At 40.8% G+C, this 24,798-nt stretch overlaps 1 protein-coding gene across 6 annotated transcripts in view; it reads left to right on the top strand.

Annotated features, from left to right (window-relative positions):
- Window positions 1–5,398: 5,398 nt before the first annotated feature.
- LOC119650258 (protein daughterless) overlaps window positions 5,399–24,798 on the top strand; it is a 45,624-nt gene continuing 26,224 nt past the window's right edge. For all 6 annotated transcript variants that reach the window (XR_005249249.1, XM_038052857.1, XM_038052880.1 and 3 more), the window contains exon 1: window positions 5,399–5,543. Coding sequence is in view for 5 of the 6 variants with exons in the window: in XM_038052857.1 (XP_037908785.1) it covers window positions 5,462–5,543 (82 nt within the window). In the remaining variant the exon portion in view is untranslated. The remainder of the gene's footprint in view (window positions 5,544–24,798) is intronic.

Consider the following 24,798-nt stretch of genomic DNA (forward strand, 5'->3'; position numbering starts at 1 on the left):
ACATACACGATCCTCATTTTAATTATTCGAGATTTAGGCATTTTGTCTTTTTCTATAAAAATACGCCCGATTGAGAAAATTACTAAAAAAGGCAACGAAAACAGACTATTGATTTGCCCATGGAAAGTGCGCTACCTGTACAGATCGACTGCAGCCCAGTAGCTAGCCAATACCCTATCCCGGATTTCTGAAGAAGAGCTATTACAGCATAGATTATAGTGGCCATCCAGTAAACCAAGTCCTCCGGAGTAGGTTTCTTAATCAGTCAAAAAATGAAACCTGCTGTTATCGGCTATAAAAACATAAGCGAAAAGCTATGCACTCTGCGCCTCATTAACGTTCAGGCCCCTACAGACGAGACTGCAGAGTGGGAGAAGCAAACCTGCTACGAGGCAGTAGCAGAAATCTCGAAGCCTGTCCTAAGTATGATATTAAAATTAGAGATTTTAACAGCCCGTATTCAGGCAATACGTTGGCTCCCATAGCTTACATAAGGATACCAATGATTACGGGCCGCGTATTATTTAGCTAGCAATGTCGCACGAAATGGTAATTGGAAGTACCTGGTTCGCGCGAAAAGCGGTCCACAAACAAACGTGGTCCTCTCCAGACAAGACCAATTTCATTAAAATTGACCACAAGTTAATTCAACACCGCCACCTTTCAGGTTTAATGAATGTCAGAACATATAGGGGGGCCAATATCCTACCACTATTTCGTTGACACCGTGCTCCGGGCTCGAATAACAACACCGCCTAGAATCCTGTCCGACAATCAAGTGTGAGTTAACACTGAACCAATCCACAACACAGTTCTCCGTAACACCTATAAGAGGGAAATGGATGTCGCAATAACCGCAGTCAACAAAAGTCTTGGAGATGAAGCATCGACAAATGATCTTCACAGCCACCTGAAAAAGTCGGAACGGCTGGTTTGACGATGAATGTAAACTAGCTACGGAACGAAAGAATGCTGCATACCAAATAATGCTGCATTCTCAAATAACGGCGGCACGCACGGAGACTCACACGAGCTTCGTCGAATGGAAAAGCGACTTCTCAGACGGAAAAAGGAAAACTAACAGGTCTGTGAAGTTGAAAAGTACAGGGAGCAGCCGCAAAAGCGCTTAAGTTGTACCAACAAGTCAGCAGGATGAAGCCTTATACACCTGAATGCACATCTTGCCAAGAAAAGAAGGGAAATCTGATTTCCGACAGAATGAGCATATTGGAGAGATGGGTTGAGTATTTTGTTGAACTGCTCAACAACCAGAATATCAGCGAGCTACCATCAAGTATAGAATAAACATTTATCAGCTTAAAAACCACAAGTCGCCAGGAGCCGATGGAATTACAACTGAACTGGGTCAATATGGAGGCGACTAATTACACGAAGCGGTTTACCAACTTGCTCAAGGTGTGGGATAGCGAATTAATGCCTGATGGCAGATGGGAGATATCACGCAGTGCAGCAATTATAGAGGCATGACGTTGCTGAGTACCATCTATAAAATATACTCCGTTATCTTTATCATCATCATCAACGACGCAACAACCGGTATCCTGTCTAGGCCTGCCTTATTAAGGATCTCAAGACACCCCGGTTTTGTGCCGAGGACCACCAATTCGATATCCCTAAAAGCTGTCTGGCGTCCTGACCTAGGCCATCGCTGCATCTCAGACAGGGTCTGCCTCGTCTTCTTTTTCTACTATAGATATTGCCCTTATAGACTTTAGGCTCTGTTGGCTGCCAACAACCGTGCGCGGATTTCATCGTCGTAGCTGTTATCGGTTGTGATTTTCGACCCTAGATAGGAGAAATTATTAACGGTCTCAAAGTTGTAGTCTCCTATCTTTATTCTTCTCGTGTGACTAGTGCGGTTTGATGTTGTTAGTTGGTTGGTTTTCGGTACTGACGTTGCCACCATATACTTTGTCTTGCCTTCATTGATGTGCAGCCCAGCATCTCGCGTCAATCAGTGCCTGCTTGATCTGGATGAAGGCAGTTTGTACGTCTCGGATCGTTCTTCCCATGATGTTGATATCGTCAGCATAGGCCAGTAGTTGGGTGGACTTAAAGAGGATCGTACCCCTTGCATTTACCTCAGCATCACGGATCACTTTCTCTAGGGCCAGGTTATAGAGGACGCATGATAGGGCGTCCCTTTGTGGTAGACCGTTGTTGGTGTCGAATGGTCTTGACAGTGATTCTGCTGCTTTTATCTGGCCTCGTACATTGGTCAGGGTCAACCTAGTCAGTCTTATCAATTTAGTCGGAATATCGAATTCTCTCATGGCTATGTACAGTTTTAACCTGACTATGCTATCATAGGCGGCCTTAAAGTCGATGAAAAACTCTTTGATCGAAAAATGTGCTAAAAAAGACGAAGCGGTGGAAGCAATATCAATCCATAAACCTCCCATCATTATCATTACGGTCGCCAAGACCATGCTTCTCCATCGCATGTCCGACTAAGGTGTTGGTAGAGCCCACCTTGGCACTCAGAGTACTCATCATGATCACAATGCCAAAGTACTCTGTAGAGTCCCGCAGTCTCACTTTGCTTAGGCCCAGAATTTTAGGTTTATATCGTTGAAATAATCCCCCCTCGAGACGGAGAAAGCGAGTATTCTGAGGACCCTTGATACCGTTGTCGAGGAGCGTGCGCACATTCCAGAAACCAATCATAATCCGTTTTCGATAGCCGAGGGTCGTAGTCATAAGGTCAATTGATATCCGAGGAGTAGTTGATGTTTTTGTAGCAATAAAGTTCCAAAATTTGCAAGTTGCTAGCATACAAATTTTTATCCGTTTTAGTCGTCTTTTACAACAAATAGGGAAGGGTTTTAGTGCATTCCTAAGCCCCAACCACATTCCAGCCCATACTTTACATGTATATTTGCATGCATCTCAATTCACCCCTTCGGTTTACTGCAAATACGCTCGTATGCATGTGCCTGAGCATAGTTCAAATGGAAACACTTGTTGGACTCTGTCATATATTTTTGTTTGACACAAAGGTTTGTCTGGAATAAACAGACACACACAATTATCTGTCTGATGCCTAAAACAGGTACAGATATTTGTCCGATTCAGCTAAACTGAAAATCGCTCCACTGACTGCATTTGTTATAATTATTCGCAACGTAGTTGTACGTTGCGAATAATGTAGTTACAATCATAATGTAAGTTGCAAGAACATTTTATCCAACACAGCCTCTCCGACCGGAGGAAGTGGTTTGCTAGGGTGTTCGCTTTTCTGGGAGGGGAGTTGCTTTGAGGTAGGATTTGTTGAGTTGTTTTGACCAGCCGAGGACAAGTTTTCTGATTTCCTCAGTGTGTCAGAGTTTAGCTCGATAAACGTTTATAGAGGTAATTGGTATATACGATTAAAATTTGTTTGGTGGGTTTACCATTATGTGCTGAACTCATGGGCCTTACTCTGTTCCCCGTGAACAAAAGCAGTAACGACACGTAACCGACGGTAATCGCCCATCAGATGATAGCCCTTTCAATGCTGACGACAGCACCTCTTTTGATATGCATATTCAGTTGCAGAAATCTACAAAACTTTTAACTTTTTAACAACTTTTAACTTTTTAACAACCGGCACCTAGGTCAGTAATAGTCTGACACAGGACTCGCGTGTATTGTTAAGCTTTTCAGAGTACAAAAGTATAGTACCGCCAGAGCGACAACTCTCCAGAGTTTCACCATGACTTTCATTAGACCCAGATATCCAGCCTTTAGCGCCGGAATTTTCGGTTAAAGTGTTTGTGGCCCTATCAATGGCAATGTTCTTCAGGTGATTGGAAGATCATTTGTCGATACTTCATCTCCAGGACGTCTATTAAGTGCGGTTATTGCGGCATCCATTTCCCCTTATAGGTATTGCTGATGGCTTCGTTGTGGATGACTCCAGTATTCACTCTCACTTGATTGTCAGAAGGGATTCTAGGCGGTGTTGTTATTCGAGCCCGGAAAACCATGCCAACGAATTAGTGATCGGAGTTTATATTGGACACCCTATATGCTCTGGCATTATTCAAGACTGTGCTAAACGGTTGTGGTGTTCAATCCACACGTGTTCAATTTGGTTGAAAGTGGTCCCATCTGTAGAGGCCACTTTCCGCGCAAAACAGGTACTTCCAACAACCATCTCGCGCGATACTGCAAACTGAATAATCCGCAGTCCGTTTATATTTGTGTTTTTATGTCAGCTATAGGAGCCCTATGGGAGCCTACGTATCGTCTGAATAGGCACTTCGTCCCTACTTCGCTGTTAAAATCTCCAAGTATGATTTTGATATCAAACTTGGGACAGGATTCGAGGGTTCAATCTAATGCCTTGTAGAAGGTATCCTTCTCCGACTCTGTAGTCTCCTCTGTAGAGACGTGAACGTTAGCTCCATCTTTGTACAGGGAGCGCACGATCCATGAGAAAATGCCCAAATCGTTCGTCTATTTTCGTTGCCGGGTTCATCGTTGTAAAATCTATCTAGTCAGAGGTTCCTTTCCTGTCTCCGTAGCTTCAGTTTTCCGTGTAGAGTAGACAACCCTGGGACCAATTGGTACAATTTGTCCCATTTTTAGGTGCGGGAGACTTGCCTTCATACTTCTCCGTCGGCAGTTTCCATTAAGAAAAAACTCCCAGCGATCACCACCTGGAGGTGGAGATAGCGTTTGGTAATAGTACCAGATTTTATGCTCCATTGTGGGTATCAATACACACTTTGCCCTGAGACCTATACTACCCTTTGCCCGACTGTATAATTTTTAATTATTTAATTACAAAAAAAATACAGTTACAACAAATACAAATGCCGTACACGGCACTGACGCCAAGTATTTAAAAATACGTTATTTGTGGACCCTGAGCCTGTAGCTGGTAATTGCTCGGTTCTACTCTCATAAAATCTAAAGCACTACGAACTTCTATTTGAAACTGCTGCAGCGTATCTTTGAATAGCTAACGATCTATCTAATAAAAAAAGTCGATTCTGAAAATCTTCTAATGTTGTTTCCCCCTGAATGGACAAAATATTGCAAGCGTTGATTAGTTTTTACATCTAAGTACCGCCCCCCATATATTTATAAAAGCATCCAAACGAAACATTGTTGGAGCTTGATTGAATTTTAGTTTATTTCTAGACCGACTGTTTAATGATTCTGTCATGAAAATTGTTACTGATTTTAAAAAATGTCAAATGAAGTAACGAATTTTTATTGTTCTTTCGTCCTTTTCATGTTCTGAATCGTAAATTTTTCAACCCTAACCCTCCCAAGTGGCAATTTCTTTATATTCAAATTCAGCAGCGCCATCTCTTAGAAACTCTATGCATATTCTGCTGTTTACATGTGTGCTATTACTGTATTGCGCGACGGTCGAACTCTCCACATTTTGTTTTCATGATGTCAAAATGTGGGGCGCTTTCGATGCCTGTCTGTAGTAAACTTCAAAATGGCGACCAGTGACGATGAGCCGATGCATCTTTACGAAGTTTTTCAAAATTGTTTCAATAAAATTGCAAATAAACAGCCTGGTAAGTTCACCAACCGTTTCCAGCAGTGCTAATTGATAGAAATTGTGTATTTTGGCGGCGGCGGTGGGTGTTTAAAGCAGTGAAATCCGCGATGAAAGAATGCAGTGTTTCGCGTGTGTTGTGTGTATTGGTTTCATCGTTCATCCATTTTTCCAAAGCGGAATCGTCGTCGACAGGTTCGCGAGCGACATAGTTGGTCTGCCGCAGGTCGGCCGGGACATTTCGTAGGCGAAAGCGATGTGGTAATGTAGCAGATAAGTGGGAAACGGGCCGGTCATCGGCACTGGGAAAAGGATATTTGGGGCTGGCTCACGGCAGCTCCCTGTTCCGTGGGGCAGCAGTGCATTTCCATGGACGGTGCTTTGAGTGTATTGAGTGTGGCGTTGTCAAAGCCCAAGAGCAGCGAAGTGCATGCATGAGTGAATCTCTACACAGAATTTCTCTTGCGCGTACACATAGTCGCGGTACGGCACGCACACATGGAGCGGGTGCTCTCATGAACAACTTTTTGTTCGTCCGTCCGATCCGATTGCGGGAAGGATCGTCGCGCGGTCGTCAAACTTGTTGTTTTTTGTTGTGCGACCCAGCATGCTCCTGATTGTGATTCTAATTGAGCTGGGATCCTAGCGCATTGTCCCCGTGGACTGGAAGACATGAATTACGGAGGCTCCTGGCTAATGGGGACTCTGGGTCTAATGAGTGCAGTGACGGTCGCAGGGGATGGCCGTCGGGCTCGCACGTCAGGTACTTGCTTCGTGCACTTTTCGACGGAAGGGGCTGGTGTTGCCAGGTGTTCCTCGTGAACACGGTCCGTCTACCTGTTTTTGTTTATGTCCTATATCGGACGACATCCGCTTATTGGCAGCCAGTCAAATAAGTAATGGGCCTGGTCCCCGATAAAAATCAGAGTCGCATGCCATTTCGTGGTGATTAACTCTTTATTGCCCCAACGCCGCGTTGCAATTCACTGGCGACCGGCATCTGTGGTCCGGGCCAAAACCCGTTTTCGCAGCTATTGTAACTGATCGGCGATTCGGGGCACAAGCTAGAAAATCCATCCCTTCAGGCGATACATATTTCGAAGCTTTGTTTTCTAAAATTCTAGATTTTGGATTTTTGCGAGCCAGTTTTTTGCATAATTCTCCCTTGAGTGATTTAGAAATTGCTTTCCGATTAGTTTTGTGCCGAGTGGTTTTACCTGAACCAGAAAATAACACAGAAGTGTGAGGCTTTTGACCTGTTGCTTATGGACAAGTTTGCATTGTCGGGCGGTGATATCTAACGGAGGTGCGAATGGCGAGCGCTAAAGGGTTCGCGACTAAGCTGGCACTACAAGAAAATTAATTCTTTACGGAGCTCATTGAAATTCAGATCCGAGATTAGTAATTAAGTGTTCAGAGATGCTCCTATCTCGCATTAGCTGCTATTATTGCTGCTTTTATCTCATTTATGGTTTTTTTATGATAAATATTTTCACTAAAGTGTAACATTTTTCATTTGCTCCCAACTGTAGTAATTAACTTCATTTGTATTCGTTCTTAAATTGCCCTTGGACATGGTTATAAGGAATTCATGAAGATTGCCTTCGGATAGGATGAAATTCCAACAAGTTCATCAACGCTGGTGGATGAACATTAGAATTTTATTTTCGTAGATTTGTGACGAAATGCCTTTTTACGTAATAATTCAAGCAGGTTTCTTGCCGTGGAATGACCAGCTACCCGTTCACCAGGTCCCTGACTCTCCTCTGGAGGTGTTCCTTCCAAGGCCAACGAAGCAGCTCGTCGTACACAAATTAGTGTCCAGATTTTGCATCATGATGTTTGTCGGAAGAGATAAAAGATCTGTCTGGAATAGGATGGTTTTGGGTCAATTCAGAACCAACCTCCATAAATTTTCTATCTAATTATCTATCTATAATTTTCATAAATTGTTGCTTCTTAGAACAGCTCACGATAATGTCTTAATTGTATATAAAAGTAGTCTAAAATATTCGTCATTGACGGTTTTTCTGTCCGAGGTATCTGCCAATACCATTTAAACTAAAGGGACACATTTTTGTCCCTGTGGGACTGTGTAACGCTACTTGTTTTAGGTGTATAACCTCTCGTAATCTGATCAACTCGTTCACAGGTATTTGGACGATGTGCTGATGAGTTGTGGCCACTTTGCATGTGCTACTCCCATACAAGAGAGAATATTGGCGCGGAACAACTTTAATTTGATGTTGACATATCTGCGGTATCTAAATTTCCAAATTTTAGGTAAAATATCGTAGGGGGAAGTAGCGTGTTTGATGCGTTAGGTGCATCAAACTCGGTGCCACCGTCGGCAGACACAACGCTACCAAAATACACAAATTGTTCGATGACCTTGATGTTCCATCCGTTATTGCAGATAGGAAGAGTGGGATGACCAGCCAGATTGAGAACCTTTGTTTTATTGGTACTAATCTTCAGTCCCACCTTGCTTGCCTCTCTTTCCAAATCCAGAGCCATTTGGCTAACATCCATGACTGCAATGAGAGCCGGTAGATGCCATCAGCATAGTTTAGGAGTTTGGGGAAACATCATGGTCAAGTGTCATGGTCTATTGAAGTTCTTCAATGGCTGCATGAAAGACGTCATCGACGACGGAAGGAATAGTATTGCAGACAGAGTACAGGCCTGGACTTGAAATAAAATTTAACTCTCTTATCTTCTACATTTTGCCGGTCATACATTGCTTTTCCGAACTTATCCGAAGGATCAGTCCAGGAGGATCGAGAATGGAAACTAGTCTACTCTCTGTCGATTAAGCTTTTGGGGTGTTTTTTATGCGTTCTAGGACAATCTTAGCTAATTTCTTTGCGATGATAGGGATCATAAAAATAGTCTACTCTCGATAATTTGAAACTCAACGGACCAGCGAAATAGTTCAAATTACTGAGAGTTCAAGATATAAAACATTCAAATAATCGAGAGGGAGGAAGGAAAAAAAATCAAATAAACGAGAGTTTTAATGAAAGTTCATTTCATTCTTTCTTTCTTTCTTCATAAGCGGGGTTGGCTCGTCGTGGTCGGTTTGGCCATTTGGCTCTATCGAATGCCTGATATGGGAGCAATCTCGAGGCTTTTAAATCCCCATCCGGCGTATCAAGCCACCTTTTTTTCGGCCTGCCTTTTGGTCGTTTACCATCGATTACGATGTTCAGACCAATATTGGCAAGTGAATTCTCGTTAGCACGAATTGCGTGATCATACCATCGAAGACGCCTCTCTCGCAACTTTTCCACGATCGATAATAATAATAATAATAATCGTTGGCGCAACAATCCATATTGGATCAGGGCCTTGAAGTGTGTTAGAGCACTTCATTCAAGACCGTAACGGTACACTACAGAGCACTGTAGGAGGCAATGTGGTCAGCATTGCGCTCGCCCGAGATTATTACCCTGATTTGACTCAGGTACTCATTCACAGCTGAGTCGACTGGCATCCGACGTCAAGTCACGATACAAATCCCACTGCCACCAGCGAGATTTGAACCGCGGCCTTCCGTATGATAACCCAGTGCTCTAACCACTGAGCTATCCGGACACTGCAACCCCATAACGATCGCGGATATCCTCATTTCGGATATGATCAAAACGTGTCACGCCACTAGTCCAACGTAACATCTTCGTCTCCATTACCGCAAGACGTCGTTCATTGTCTTTTATAGTTGGTCAGCACTCAGAACCAAAGAGTGCGACAGGGGGAACGACATCGCAGTAAATTTTAGATTTGATACGTTCGTTGATATGTCGATCACAAAGAACATCAGTTGCGTTAATGCGTGAAGCAATTTCATAACGTAGTTCTCCATTGGCTGATAGCGTTGATCCGAGATATTTTAATCGCTCAGTTTTGGGCAGACCACTGCTGTTGAGTGATTGTGCCTGTTTCATGGGGATCGGTCGTCAAAAATTCAGTTTTGTTTAGATTCAATGTGAGACCGTGTTGCATGAGGCGATCATTCCATTTTTGGACAAGTTGCTCGAGATCATTTTTGCTATCAGATGCTAGGAAAACATCATCAGCATAAAGCAGTGTGTAGGACGCTTGACGTTGGATATCCCGTGTGACGGTGTCCATCACAAAAACAAAGAGGAGTGGTGAGAGGGCGCTTCCTTGATGAACACCAACAGAGACACGAAACGGTTTTGATACACCCGCCACACTTCGAATTTTACTTTTCAGATTGTGGTAGAGCAATTGAATCCAGCGCACGAGTTCTTCTAGCACTAAGTGTTGTCGTAAAGCATACCAGATGAGTTCTTGTGGCACACGGTCAAACGCTTTCTCTAGATCCATATAGTAGGCATGCAAATACGAATATATATAAGTACATAGTGATTAATACTACAAAACGGAAAAATTATATATTGTTCATTTTGAAAAATAATCAGTTATTTGGGGGGACTTGACTTCCAAAAAGAAAGAAGATCACTTGTTTTCGTTCTGAACGCATAGGTGTGTAGGGTTAATGTGACTACAGTTGGAATATGTTCCTCTTCGTTATCTTCTTCGTCCTCATCTTGGCAGGTTGATCCCAACAATTCAGTTTGGCTTAGGGCACCGTAGACACCGATTTTTTCATCAACATGAACAAAATCCTCAGTTTAGAAGTCCCACCCTGAATCTGGCTGAATAAAATTCGTAATTTCTCGCAATTTTGATGACAGCTTTGCATTTTCTATCTGCATATCAAACCCGCACTCTCTGAAGCAGTTATAAACGGTAGTAAGGATGACATTTTTTCAGGCCTTATCAATCGTAACTATGGCAGTTAAAACTTCTTGCCTTTTTTAATACTATCCAAGACAAGTGGAACAATTTCTCTGCGATAGAGGGTTTTAAGATGTTGGATGATGCCCTGTACAACGGCTGATTTTGTATTATTTAATGATCGTGCGTTGTTGTGAACGCTGAAATTTGGCGTTTCTCCTTCTTCAGATCACTGTTAACCGAAGTCAGCCATTCACTGAATCATTCTGTTGCCATTCATGATTTTTTGTTCGAGTGATAAGTTGTAGGGAGCGATTTTATTCCCTTGAAACAGCGTAGTTTTGCAGATTCCCCTACTACAAGTTGTTTTAATCCGCATATTTTTTTAAACGCAATGGCTTGACGCTTTTTATAATTCAATCCCAAGTGAACCCAACATGAAACCACCTGCGGGCACGTTTTGTCCTCTACACTAAATCAAGCCCTCTTCAAGATAAGGAAATTCGCCATGACGTGTCCTTTTTCTCCTTGCCCTTAAGACACTTCCATAAACACGATCTTTATTTTTTAAAATCATTGATAAATTAGACGGTAGAATATCAAACTTGTGTCCGGATAGTTGAGTTGTTAGAGCACAAGGCTGTCGTACGGAAGGTCGCGGTTCAAATCTCAATGGTGGCAGTGGGCTTTGTATCGTGATTTGACGTCGGATACCAGTCGACTCAGCTGTGAATGAGTACCTGAATCAAATCAGGGTAATAATCTTGGGCGAGCGCAATGCTGACCACACTGCCTCCTACAGTGCGCTGTAGTGTACCGTTACGTTCTTGAATGAAGTGCTCTAACACACTTCAAGCTTTAGTACATGGATGGTCCAGATTATTTTACTTTTGTTTGAAGGATCAGAGCAGGTTTGATCGTTAATATCCCTGATCAGACTATCGAAAGACTTGCGACCATTGTGAAACAGTATACGGTAGCGATATATTATTATATATGAAACCCTGACCATCGCAAATAAATTCTCCTCGCGATTTAACGCTATACTGGAACGCAAGTGCACCGTGTTCGCCCCAGCGACAATAAGAGCCATCAGTGCTCTCGACAACTTGACTTGTGCCAGAGAAAAGAGCACTTTTGATGGCACTTTAGTCCGATGTCAGTCCTTGGTCTTCTGAAGTCTTCGTCTCCATTCTTCTCGATCGAACGACTGCGTCCCCTAATTTTCGAAATCGAGTAGCATATAACTTGCGTTGTCTACAAAGTCGTCCTATCTGTTTCGGTCATTTTCTTGTTGTCATTTACCTTCCACCTTGCCTTTGAGTAGGCGCTCGGGGAATTCTGAAGCTTGCGAATCTTACCTCTCGACACTACAGGCCAAATCAATATATTGTGCACTTTGTTGTCTGCATAGTTTCGTCAGATCAAATAGTATTTATGAGCTCATGAATCTTGGTTGTCACCTCCACATTTCTTGTATTTAACAGCTGTTCATCAATATCCCTTGGTGAGCTCTGCAAGACTATCTATTGTTCGATCAAAAAGTTAGTTCCCCTAAGGCGGAGCGGGTTATCGCTTTCCACCCCTGCTTGCATGTAGTGCTCCAAGTTCTGATAATGGCTGGAATCTTGCAGTCATGGTTTTTTTCGGAAACCAGCTCCAAGATCAAGCCCGCCTTGCGGTCAGTAGCAATCCGATGCCAGATTCGTGCATGCTACGATTTGGCAAAGCATTAATCCTATACTGAATTTACGCGTAGGCTTACCCGAGTACAAAATACAGTGTTGCAATAGAAAGAAGTATTTGCTCACTAGTCGCCCTCGCTTAAATCCAAAAGTACAGCCTGTATTGATTAAATTGTGGGTTAAGATGAAGCATATCCAATCATAAACCGTTGACAAAAATAAAAGGTCGTAGTCAAAAACTGAGTCCGATGCCGAAGCATGGTAGGCGCTTCCGAAACATAAGGAAATTCGACGATTGCAGGTTTGTTAATCCTTTATTCATAATAGTCGCATTTTATGACCATAGGGCACCACTCCCAACTTCCAGCTTAATACTATTAGTCCGAGCGACTTTCACTCCAACCCACCCCTTAGAGATGTCCAGGTGTTACACGAGTATTAACCCTAAAGAGACTCTTTTTCCAAACGGACTTGGGACCTTCTGTGTCGGAAACGGTAAAAATAAGGTTTAGTGCGGCAGACCTTTTTGGAACTTCAAATTGTGGCTGCTGAACCTTTGTAGTATAAACTGCAGTATTATCTTCCTGGAAAAGAAAGCTAATTCGAGATTCTCATGAACCATTTTCACATATTGGGAGTTATTTTCCACTTGTATCCTATATTTTTGTTTCTTTCTTTAGATTATGGAAATAATAACAGAAACCGTTGGGCTCGACACGATAGAATTTTTTTTTGCCCGTAAAAAATACAAGAAGCCCACTCTGGCTATTTTGTGTTCTTTTGTAAAAGATAAGTTTTTCTGCAATTTATTTAGCTTCCTCGAGCAAGAATGTTTCGAGCATTTCTTAGCTTAGAATCGTTTGCGCGATTTGTCGTGCGGTTAGTATACAGTTAGGGATCGTTAGATTATTTTGCCATTTCTTTCAAACCGCCCGTTTTTGTGCTATAATTTTTACCGGCACCATTGAAGCGAAGTTCAGTATTACCAAAAAATAAAAATTAACTTTTAACAAAATGAAAGTCCCTGTGTAGAGCGTGGGTCTTCGAAGTCTATTAGTGAATAGGGGTCTATCACTTTATTGTTGCCGTTCAGTTAGTGTACTCTCCTTGGTTGACCTTAGGCGAAGTCAATCCATCAAAATGGAGTAACGTGTTTAGAATAAACAAGACGACAGAAAACCACTTTTGTTGCATGTATTCGGTAGTCATGTTTCGATTAACAACATAATGAAAACTGCACTACATTCAAATTGCCTTTAAAATACATTAGACGATCAGTTTTCCATAATTTTGATGACTAATGAAATACTGACCATTTAAGGTCAGCCTTACAAAAATCTACAAATTTTTGGCAGTCTTAATAGCTCGTGCAGCACGTAGAATTTATTTGAGTTTAAATATGTTACAAGATATGTTCTGAATTTTTATATGACATCTATAGCTGCAACATTTAGTCACCAGAATCCGTAAGTCATCTGCCATGGGGTGCCCAAATGTATGACATATTGTAGGCAAAGGTTTTCGTTACAGCTTAACACATCATCTATAATTTAGAGTTTTGAATATAGGAAGCGGAAAATATATTGGGTCCCGTTGGTGTTCAGATACAGGGGTCCTAATAGTTCTTGACTCATTGTAAAGCTCATTATATTGTGCATATGGAACCTTGTATACTTGGCTCTTTTAAAAGTATTTGGTCCCTTTGGTTTCTCGGGGAACTGTCGACAAAGTTTTGAAAATCTTGGATCGGTTGTATTTCCTATTTATGGAAGACGGACCCACTTTGTCTCAAGTACCTTTGATATGTGGTAGTTTACTCCAATCATTTGAAATATTCAACATCCCCATCAATATTTATGTACTTCTCCTAACAGATTACTAGTTTGTTTATATGAATATTATAAAATAGTACTTCTTCTCAAGATATGCCTCCTGCAATGTGCTGAAGAGTCAGACCTCTTCTCCTCTCCTCTGAAATTCATCCAATTTGCTATTTTTCGAGATAGTCCCAAAAAACCAGACATTCAACGAAACAAAATACCGTCAACATGACTTCGCCTCTTGATGCTTGGGCTGCGACTTTTTACTTGATAGGTGAGCTGGCATCCTTTGCCTTATGGGTTTTGGATCATAATAGTGAACCCACGCTTCATTACAAGTTAATTTTTTATGAGGTAGTGCTCACTTTCTTCATAAAGCTCCTTGTGTAGTCTTCTTCGAGACCCATCGTGCACATATTTTGCGGTACTCAAGCTTGTTACCTTACCAATGCTAATTTGTACTTCTTCTGCAATCATTCCACCATGTCATTTATCTTGAGTTTTATTGAGTTAGTTGAAACTAAAACTCCTAGGCCAATCACTGTCTCGGCCACTTTTGAACTGTTCTGTGCACTTGATATAATTTTCACGGTCCATTCAATTTTTACCATACACTTTAGTCATTGTAGAGTATATTTTTTTTCTCATTCAGCAAGGAGGAAATTACTCACAGAACGTTGTTCAGACATTGAGAAATTTTCAAGTGGGTTCCCCCCAAAATCGTTCATGCCTGAAGCGGGGAGTTGTTGTACCTAAATCACTCGTACTGTTGCAAAAATTCTCCCCTGGAGCTTCCTGACAAAGAAGTTTACCAGTTTTTCAGAGGCCTAAATGAAGACATGTTTCATAGATGCCGGGTTTATCTTATTGTGTAATTATTTTAATTCTTTGAAAGGGAGATATGATAAAAACACTTTATTCTCAAGACAGACTATCCTTCCTAAGCCAGCGCCACAGGTAAGTTTCTACCAAAGCGCTTTGAAATCATACGACGAAGAATTGAGAATACGTTGGGCAAGCGGGACAAGTAGCTTTTACTTTCACCCCGTTTATCGCGGGCGGAACTGACTCGATGTTTAGTTCCATTTGTATAAATGGGTTATGCCACAACATGAAGTGGTGCGTGCAGCTTCATGGTGATGAATGAGTTGGGCGAGCTAATGTATTGGTTTTGGAATAAGTCTTCCCAAATCTGGCTGCTTCCTTGAAGTGGAGGATCTGTGGCATCCTTTCTCTGTTTTTAATGACTTATCCGTGGATAGAGAAGTGTTTTTTCTTCATCAACAATTTCACACCAGCAATGAAGACCAAATCCACCCCTACGTCCGTTTTATCGTTTGGATCATGATTTTAGTTTATTGACTCGCAGTGCTAATTCCTTCGTTGTGTGACAAGCGTCTAGAGTTTTTTTAGCCAACAAAGGAGCGCGGTATAATGTTCATGTTTATGAAGCGAAAAAATACAATTAAACAAGTCGGAATACCGGAAGCTCACGCTTCGGGTATGAAGGTTTTGTGTTCATCTTATGGAAGAAACTTCAACGCACATTTTTCTGTCCGTATATAGCTACAAATCCAACATAATCCTTCATATTTTTCCAAACTACGAGACATACGTACATATTACAGCCTAATATCTATGGATGCTCAGCCTAAACAAACAAACTGCCTATTTCCGAATACTGTACACATATATGCACGTATATAAATTGATCGTACCCATATTTCCGATTTACTTCTTATATCTATCGGAATTAGGCACTACCCGCAAAGTTCATTAGCACGCATATATTATATACCTACATACACACATGTCTGGCTGACAAATAACTAAAAAACTAAAACAAAATAATTCTCTGCGACCCAATTCATAAGAACTCATTTCGTTCTAGTATTGACGAATTGATATGTGATGATGACGTCATGCAGGTTGTAGAGTGCACGAAATTCACGAAAAATTGTAAAGTTTCACCCCCTATAACTTTGTTAATAATAGTTGGATTTTCTTCAAACTTTACCAAACTGTGAATTATACTCTTCATTATCCGCATGCCGAATTTTGTACTTCGGGGATGAACATGCCGGGTAAATTTCTAAAATGTGGAAATATACTATTATTAACTTTATTTGTGTAGATATCGGAACCGGATATATTTTGAGGCCTAGATTTCGTAGAGATGCACCACTGTGATTTTTTTCAGATTTTTCGGTTGGATAGGTTCTGAGAACGAGACCTGTTACACTTTTTGTGGGTCATATTTTGAACCCTCACTCCCCTATGTTTCATCTAATATCAAATATTGAACCAGATTCGAAAAGTACTAATTGAGACCTTTCATTTGATACCCTACATGGCTACATTCTGTGAAAAAAAAATTTGCACCCTCCATTCACATGTACGGGGAGCCCCCCCCTTAAACTTAACACAAGATGGCGCCACTTACTGCATGTAAAGGGATCACCAGATTACATACTCTCACCAATTTTCGTGACAATCGGTCCAGCCGTTTCCGAATAAATCGGGTGTGACAGACAGACAGACAGACAGACGGACAGACAGACACCGTCTCGATTCTAATAAGGTTTTGTTTCACACAAAACCTTAAAAACGATCGAGCTGTTCCTCTTTTTATAGTTTTTGAAACCTGATTTCCAAATTTGCACAAAAAAAAAAAATTAGTAGAACTTGATGCGATACGTTTTATTCAGATTGACATTGTCAGTCCCAGATTCTTGAATTTCCCAAAACCCTTCGAAATGCGATGATGTGGTATGTTATTTATATAACAATTTTGGATTGAGTGAATACCAGCCAGACAATAGATTTTTGTAAATTTACCACCCCTTAGGGCATCGAAGCGAATAAGCTTATATACGCTACAAGAGCTTTCTTATTAGCTCTAGACTATTGTCTGCCTAACTGCACGCATTAATTTGGAGACAACAATCAGAGCCGTACCGTAAATGGCACAGCGGCACATGTTTATACTGAGTGCAGGTTCAGCACTCATACCTGTGGTTGCGGGGCCTATCTAACACCTAACTAGTTGTATGGTGCAACACCACTCTTAAGCCCACAAGCCGGCGATGTGGGCACAACCACCATGAAACCACCGGACCGAGAGCAAAGGAATGTTCCTCACACGTACGCTCCCAGAGGACTATTCCGGTTTCCATGGTACCAGATAACCTGTAGTGAGGCTTCTTGGCAAGAGCCACTTCAGATGAGTCCCTCGTAGACTAGGGTCTGATCCCCCTACTAGGCCTCAGCGCATTGCCTACTGCCTCGACCACCAGCAAGTCGATGTGAATACAGCATTTTCCGATGCCACCACTTGGAGGTTCTCCTTTGGCTATTTGAAGTTGACTCATCAGACCAAGTCAGTCGCTGCCTCCTCGCCACCTCTGAATATCACAAGATTTTGAATGCTACCAAATAAGTAATCTTCTCTCCTGTCAATTGGCTTTTACCGGTATGGGTGTTTCAGTAATGACAAAATTTCATTAAGCTGTGCAAGATTTTTTGACTCTCTAGATAGATTTCGCTTGAAATAAAAGCTTAATCGGACAAACTAAACCAACGAACTTACTGTTTGCTTTTACCTTACCCTAGTTACTGTTACTGGAGGAAGAAATCAGATTTGCTTGCTGGCCTTCTACTGTATGGCTAAAAATTATTCCGGGCGGAGTATTACTAGGGAGCCTTAGCGAAAGAAGAAAAGAAAGCGTAAATTGGTAGAAGTACTTCCCTCGTGTCCGAAAATATTTGGAGGAATATTTATTCCCATCTTCATTATGAGATGCCAAAAGTAACTACACCACTTGGAAGCCCCAATTCATCTTTCAAATTCCAGTCACTGCTCTGGAGAATCCAAACAAATTTCATAAACTACATAGGGAACGTCCTAGAAACTAATGACAAACAATAAGGTTGCAGGTTGAAATTTTTTTTAATGAAAATTAGTGCAAGATAGAGAGAAACTTTTCTATTGTGATGATATTGTGATGGGTCTTTTGTTGTAAAGACCAATACTAGATAGAGAGATAAGAATTCAACCGCCTCTCTACCAATCATACATTCTACCATTATTCTTGCGGTTATTTAAAAGCAAATATATTGAAGCCTTCAATTTTTCCACTCATAGTGATATTTGTGTATTGGGTCTTTAAAAAAGTCTTTTCTCCTATTTCATATGAGTGACTCTAGGGACTGAATGATTCCATAGCCATAGGGCTCAGGAAATAATGTACTTTCTTTTGCTCGATGATGAAGAAAACTTCTTGAAGGAGAAATACAAGTTTCACGATTTTACCAGATGTGATGAAATTGAAAGTAGTGGACAATTGCCAAGTTAGGAATTGAGCATTAACGAGATCAGAAAGTACTTCCTTTTCCTAAAATATACTATGCCAATGGTATTTTCCGGCCCTTGACAGATGGAGTACTCAGTAGTCATCGCCTCGTTGGCTATTAGTTTGATCATTTAGGGAACTCTAATCACATTGCAAACTCGTGAAGATTGTTATGCGGCCATTCATATCTACCACAACTCCCCATTCGTAACAAATCCTGACTTCCCTTGGATATTTCTCGGTAAATTTCCGCTCATGCTCCCCAAATTGGTTACAATGTTCAACACCTTCATTTTAAACCGCTCATATATTACATATGTTCTTTATCTTAAAATTCAAATAGTGATTAATAAACAGTGCTTATTCATCGAATGATAACAATCACGCTGAAATCCATATAACATACAAAAATACTAATCAGAAAAAATATTGTCGTTGTCTGGTATTGAACGGCTGGAAGATTACACGTTGATTTTTATTTTGCATAACTTCGTTTCATAGATTAAGTCGAGCTGGATCATAACACCGAGGTACACATTCAATATCATACTATCGCTGGTAACCCATTTAAGTACACACCAAAACGTATATATGCAAAAGACAAAATAAACGAGCATTTTATTATGAGGGGGAGACCATATAATGTATAGTGGTACAGTGGTTTTTTTCTTCTGTACATGGTACTTCATGTAGTGTAAGATTGTAAGAGTTGTACGCATGAAACAGTTTCCTTTCTACAAAATTGAATTTCGTAAGAACAAGACCAAGTCGACAAAGAAGTAGAAGTGAAGTCTGTGTGCAGTATAAAGAGCACAGAAATGTTTTGAAGTTCTACATCGGCACATTGGAAAATAAAATCGTCACACACAGTGATGGTGACTATCGTCAACTAATAATAATTTTATGTACGGCGTATTTTTTTTTACTTATTCATTTCTATACGCTGAGCTCATTTCTAGCGGAACTGTTCCATCAGTAAATCTATAACTGCCATGATCTCACACTCTGCAAGATATAGATCAACTCTAGGTGCAGATTTATCGCTGCACCAACTCTATACAATTATCGCTAGTACAGTAGTAGATTATTTTTTTCTAAAGATTCTAGCGAACCCTTTTTCTGAAGTAGCCCCTCCTTTTTCAAGGTTGTTCTTAGCAATGAGTAGCAATTTCCCATCATATGGCCCAACATTATATTTTCCTTATTTCTCTAATCAAATTTGGGAAACTACTGTTACAAAGATATTCGAATTTCAGTAAACTCATTGAAAAATTATCTCTATCCTAAAAAGTAACATTCACTGGATTCATATGAATTACATGGACTGTCCCCCATGAATGGAAGTTATTTACTCGAAATGTTGATGTTTTTGTGGTGCTCGTTTTCTGCAGCTTCGTTCACGAGCGAAGGATCTAGTAGTCCAGGTGCATTTTGGATAAAAGTCGACTGACAACATTTTTTAAATCTCTTTGTTCTTCGCATTTACCTTTACCTCTTTACTTTGTTTTAGGGGCTAATATTATATTGAAATCAACAACAACGATGCTATAATGATTTCGAGCGTAGCCGGTTTTGTTATTATTAAGAGCTCATGTTTGTGCTGGGCGAAAGGTCTTCAACTCCTTGTGAAAAGTGTAATATCAGTCCTTAGCTACTATGTCTGCGGGCGGCCTTCTCTCTTGAATTCGGTCTCTGAATTCTCTACCATATGTCATTCTTGGATCTGGACATTCAACTGGTGTCAAATATTTCACACAGGTGGTCGTACTCAGGTTGAATACACCGTTTTCTTGTCTCGAGGTTTATTTATTTCTTTCTTATTGGCGATTTTTTTCTCTCGATATTTGATTTGCTTATTATCAGGTGTAAGTTATAGTTACTAGGAGTTATTTGATACTAATCAGTATTCAGGGGAATTTGATCAGTTTTGATAGCACTGGACAAGATACGCAATACTTGGATATTTGCATTCTCTTATATAATAATGAACAATATCAGCAGCAACCATGTCGGTTGAATTTGATTTCGACTGATAGAAAATATATGCCGGGTCAAAGGAAATCGTATCGGAAATATCATACTAATTTTTCTTTTGATAGTTTTATCTTCATTTCTCGTCATTCGCATAGTTCATATAAAAATAAAAGTTAAAAGATTTGATTATCAACACTTTTGGTGAAATCACATACTTTTCTGGACTGATTGAATTAGATTTACTGCCTTTACAATATTAACACATTAGACCACTTTTAAAGCACTTTGTTATTTCCAAATAGTTTAGCATACGCTTAGCTTTGTGTTATGTATGTACTGGAAAGTGTAATAATCTTTATCCATTGTCCGAGAGGGAAATGTTAGTTTAAGGACGCATACACACTTGCTTTTAACTGACTTCGCAGTTGACCGCCGCGGCTAAGCGCCAGACGCGGTTCAGTTCCGCGGCTAGCCGCAAAACGTGGTTAAAATGGCTGGCGATTGTCCAACCGCGTAACTAGGGCGGTTAGGTTGCCGAACAATGCACATTCGAAATAAAACTTACGCCATCATCATATATCATCGCCATATCAAAGATGCTTACTGTTAAAGAACAGGTTGTTTTACCTGTACTATATTGATTAGTGATATACACGGCATGTGGACCGCTATATCTGACGCGAAATATGAAATGAAATCAATTGGAATTTCATTTTGAGATTTTATTAATGTTCCTTGAATATTGATTAACAAGTTTAATTTTCCGGCTTCCTATGATATTTGTTTACTTTGCAAAAATTCAATATTTAAAAATTCTAAATGAACCAGTCTCATACAATCCTGGATTGCATTGATCTACAGGAATTGAATATCATGAAAAGTACAACAAATGCATTTGAAATGACATTGGGTAAATGTACACTTGCAAGAATATCGTTAGAATGGTTTTTTTAATTAAGGTTTTGTGTAAACACAAAACCATATTAAAATCGGTTTACCGTCTGTCTGTCTGTCTGTCCGTCACACGTATTTTTCTCGGAGACGGTTATAGCGATTGACACCAAATTTGGTAGAAAGGTGGGAACTGTGAACGCTCACACATACAGTGAGTTACATCCTTTTACGTTGAATTTAAGGGGGGGTTTCCATACATGCAAAAGGGTGGTGTAAATTTTTTTTTCATCAAATATAGTCATGTGGGGTATCAAATTAAAGGTCTCGAGTAGTACTTTTCAAAGCCGGTCTTAGTTTTGACATTTCTTGGAAACGTGGGGAGTGCGGGGGTTGAAAGTGATCATTTCTTTAAAGGGGCCATTCTCAGAAACTACCAAACCGAAAAATCTGAAAAAAATCAGGAAGCTGCCACTATATGGTGCCTTGGCTCCGAAATACCTTTCATACCGATATCTGTTCAAATAAAGTTAATAATAGTATATTACTATAATTTTTTGTAATTAGCTGGAAACCCCCCTTAAATTCATCTTAGCATCACGAAATTCTGCAGTGATGTAGGCTATAACGTAGAGCATGATCGTTCCAAGTTTGATGGAAATCGCACTATTACTAACAAATTTATAATACGTTGAAGTTGTTGCTTCTTTGGAAATTGAAGACTATCAATGTCAATATCACCCGAAAGTGGACATATGCAAATATTACGTGCTACGTACTAAGAAATACACAAAACCTTTCGTACCTGAAGGGTCCAGCTTCCGGTTTCCCGACTTGTTAAAACTTTATTATATGTATAATAAAAATTGAATTAGAATTTTGAATATATGTTGGTTTGTATAGCAGAAATACTTAACAAAAGTTTTTCTTTCCTTTGTTATCGTTCTTCAAACATGTGAACTATTCCTATATTATAATTCTTCCCATTGTTGCTGTTTCAAATCATTGTCTTTCTAGATATATGGTTGCTATTTACCGGCAATCACACCTACGCGCTATAGTTCGCTAAAATACGTTTCAGCTACCCCAAGACTTCCCTAGATGCCCTTACTACTACTTTACTGTTCTGCGCCAAGTGCTGTTGGTGCGAACTACTTGTTAGCAATCTTGAGATAGGGGTTGGGGTGGGGGCATGCAATCATGAGATATTAGTGTAGCTAGCAATGGAAATGTTGCCCCTCCTGGGTGTGTGACCAACCCTTTGCCATTTCCGCTTTCTGATTATATCATCTACGGGTAACTAGTATCAACGTGCCACGAACGCACGTTTCAGTCAAGTGTTAACAGGGCTTTGAGTTTTCAATTGACAGCAGTTGTCAGTTTCTATATACTACTTCCATATAGCAACACTAGCCCAGAGCAGTCTCAACTTGATCTTGGTGTTGAGATAACTGCATCTCCAGATTTTAGACAAAGTTGCGAAAGCATCGAGCGATATCCAGTTCGGTGCGACCATCGGCAGAAACCAGTTCCGTCATTCTGAGAATCTGGTGTTTATCTTCAGCCCAAGTTTACCTCCCTCTTTTTCCAAATGCAAAGCGATTTGGCCAAGTTCCAAAACTCGATAAGAGAGCAAACAGATGCCAGCAGGGTAGTCAAGCTGTTGAAGAAAAAATTTAATTGCCCTCCTTGACTTCCGGGAAAAGCAACATGAAGACCCTCACCGATAACAATAAAAAAATAACCCTGGCACACTCCACTTTGATCTCAAAATCCTCTGAGATTTTGCCTTGTTGCAGCACGTGACATTTCGCGCCACTATATCTCGCTCTGATAATTGCTGTTAGTTTCTCCGGAATGCCCCTCCTGTGTAGAGCGCGCCAGATATATCTTCTGTAAACGCTGTCGAAATCGAAGCGAAAATTTAAACTCCCCTCCATTGTTCCAAAGTGATCCGTAGGGCGCTTATGTGTTCATCGCAAAGGAAACCAGTCTATTCTCTGTTGATCATGCTCTCGAGATGTTCTTTGATGTGTTCCAGGATTATTTTAGCTATTATCTTTGCAACCGCAGTGAACACACAGGCATCCCTCCAATTGCCGTACTGAAAAGGGGTCCCCTTCTTTGCAATCTGAACGATCGTCTCCTTCCACTCTCTGGGAGAAGTCTCGAATTCCCAAAATTTTCATAGCAATGGAAGAATCAGATCTACAGTAACAGCGGGTGCAGCGATAAATAATTCTGCAGGGAGATCGTCAAACCCAGCGGCTTTACTCCGTATTCGCACGGTATCAGAGTTCGAGGACGGAACGTGGCCAATGACGTGTAGCACTCGAGAAAAGAACATTTTTGATGGCGGCCCAATGCTCAGCTATATTCTCAGGCGGGTTACTCCTGATTCGCAAAATAGCTACATATAGATGGATGTAGATCATATAACCGGTCGGTGTGGAACTGACGGACGCAACACGGAAGCGATTTTAAGCGATGGTGATCCCTTTCGAGGCCAATGTTAGCGCCTCTTTTGTTACGCATATCCGGCAACAGACGATACTTAAGTTTATTGTTGCTAGTGAAGTGCTCGATTTGGTTTCCCAAATGGAGTCAGTTAGTTGAAACCCAACTGATCTTATGCCAGGCTCTGCTCGAACAATGCGCTACTAATGAGGAGGCGATGGAAGCTGCAGAAATCCACAAGCTCCCCACTATTATCGCCAAGACCGTTCTTCTCCATTATAAGTCCGAGCAAGATGGTATCAGTACCCACCTTGGCATTCAGACCAGCTATCACAATCACAATGTCATTTTTAGGGAGCTTTTCCAGAACTGCATGTAATTGCTCGTAGAAAGCATCCTTGTCCACTATTCTGGAGTCTCCGTATGCATAGCACTATACAATTGTGATACTCTTGACCTTAGGCTGAAATCTTGCAGTCAGATATCTCAGAAATCGGCTCAGAGGGCGCCTTGCTATAGCCGTTAGAAACAACTGGACACCGGATTCGTGGCTACTATCACTCGGCTTTCTAGATTGCAAAGCATATTGGTTCAAGAGGTAGGACTGCTCTCCAGAATCCCACCAACTCAATTCGCTTAGGCCCAGAAGCGCAGTTCATATCGTTGAAATTTCCACTGGAATTCGAGAAAGCGATCGTTTTCTGAACCCTCGATACCGTTGTTGAGGAACGTGCACACATTCTAGAAAGCAGTGATAGTCCGTTTTGTATAGTGAAAGGTCTTCGGCATGAGGCCAGTATTATCTGAGGCATTGTTGATGTTTCGATAGCAGTAAAGTTTCGAAACTTGCATTTGTTAGCCCACAAATTTTCGCTTCACTGAAGATATGTATGGTTAGGCATTACCATGGTGAAACACGGCACCTTTCCCGTTAATAATTTCTGATTTTGTTTTTACAATTTCTTATTGGCAGTAGACTTTCGAGAAGGGAATATTTTTGCTGGAAGGGTCATTCTTAGTCTATTCGGAAAAAAGTTGCGAATCTGATAGGAGTTGCACATTGTTGAAATTCTGCACTGGGATATTTTTTGGGTTGTTGGACAAGATCATTTTGGCTTCTAGCGAAATATCTTTGAGTGGATTCGAGGAGAAGGATATTGCATCAGTAGAAGGCAGCAAAATAGGCGATTCGCAATAATAAAGTGCAACAACAGGTGATAATAAGCAATGAAGTGATAAAACTGTCAATGAGCCAGTGCAAGGCAACCAACCTGGTACAAAACGATAATAAAAAGGAAATAAACACTGGTGTGTACGTTGCAAGACAG

This window comes from Hermetia illucens, chromosome 1 (assembly GCF_905115235.1).
Source record: "Hermetia illucens chromosome 1, iHerIll2.2.curated.20191125, whole genome shotgun sequence".
Classification (NCBI taxonomy): Eukaryota; Metazoa; Arthropoda; class Insecta; order Diptera; family Stratiomyidae; genus Hermetia; species Hermetia illucens.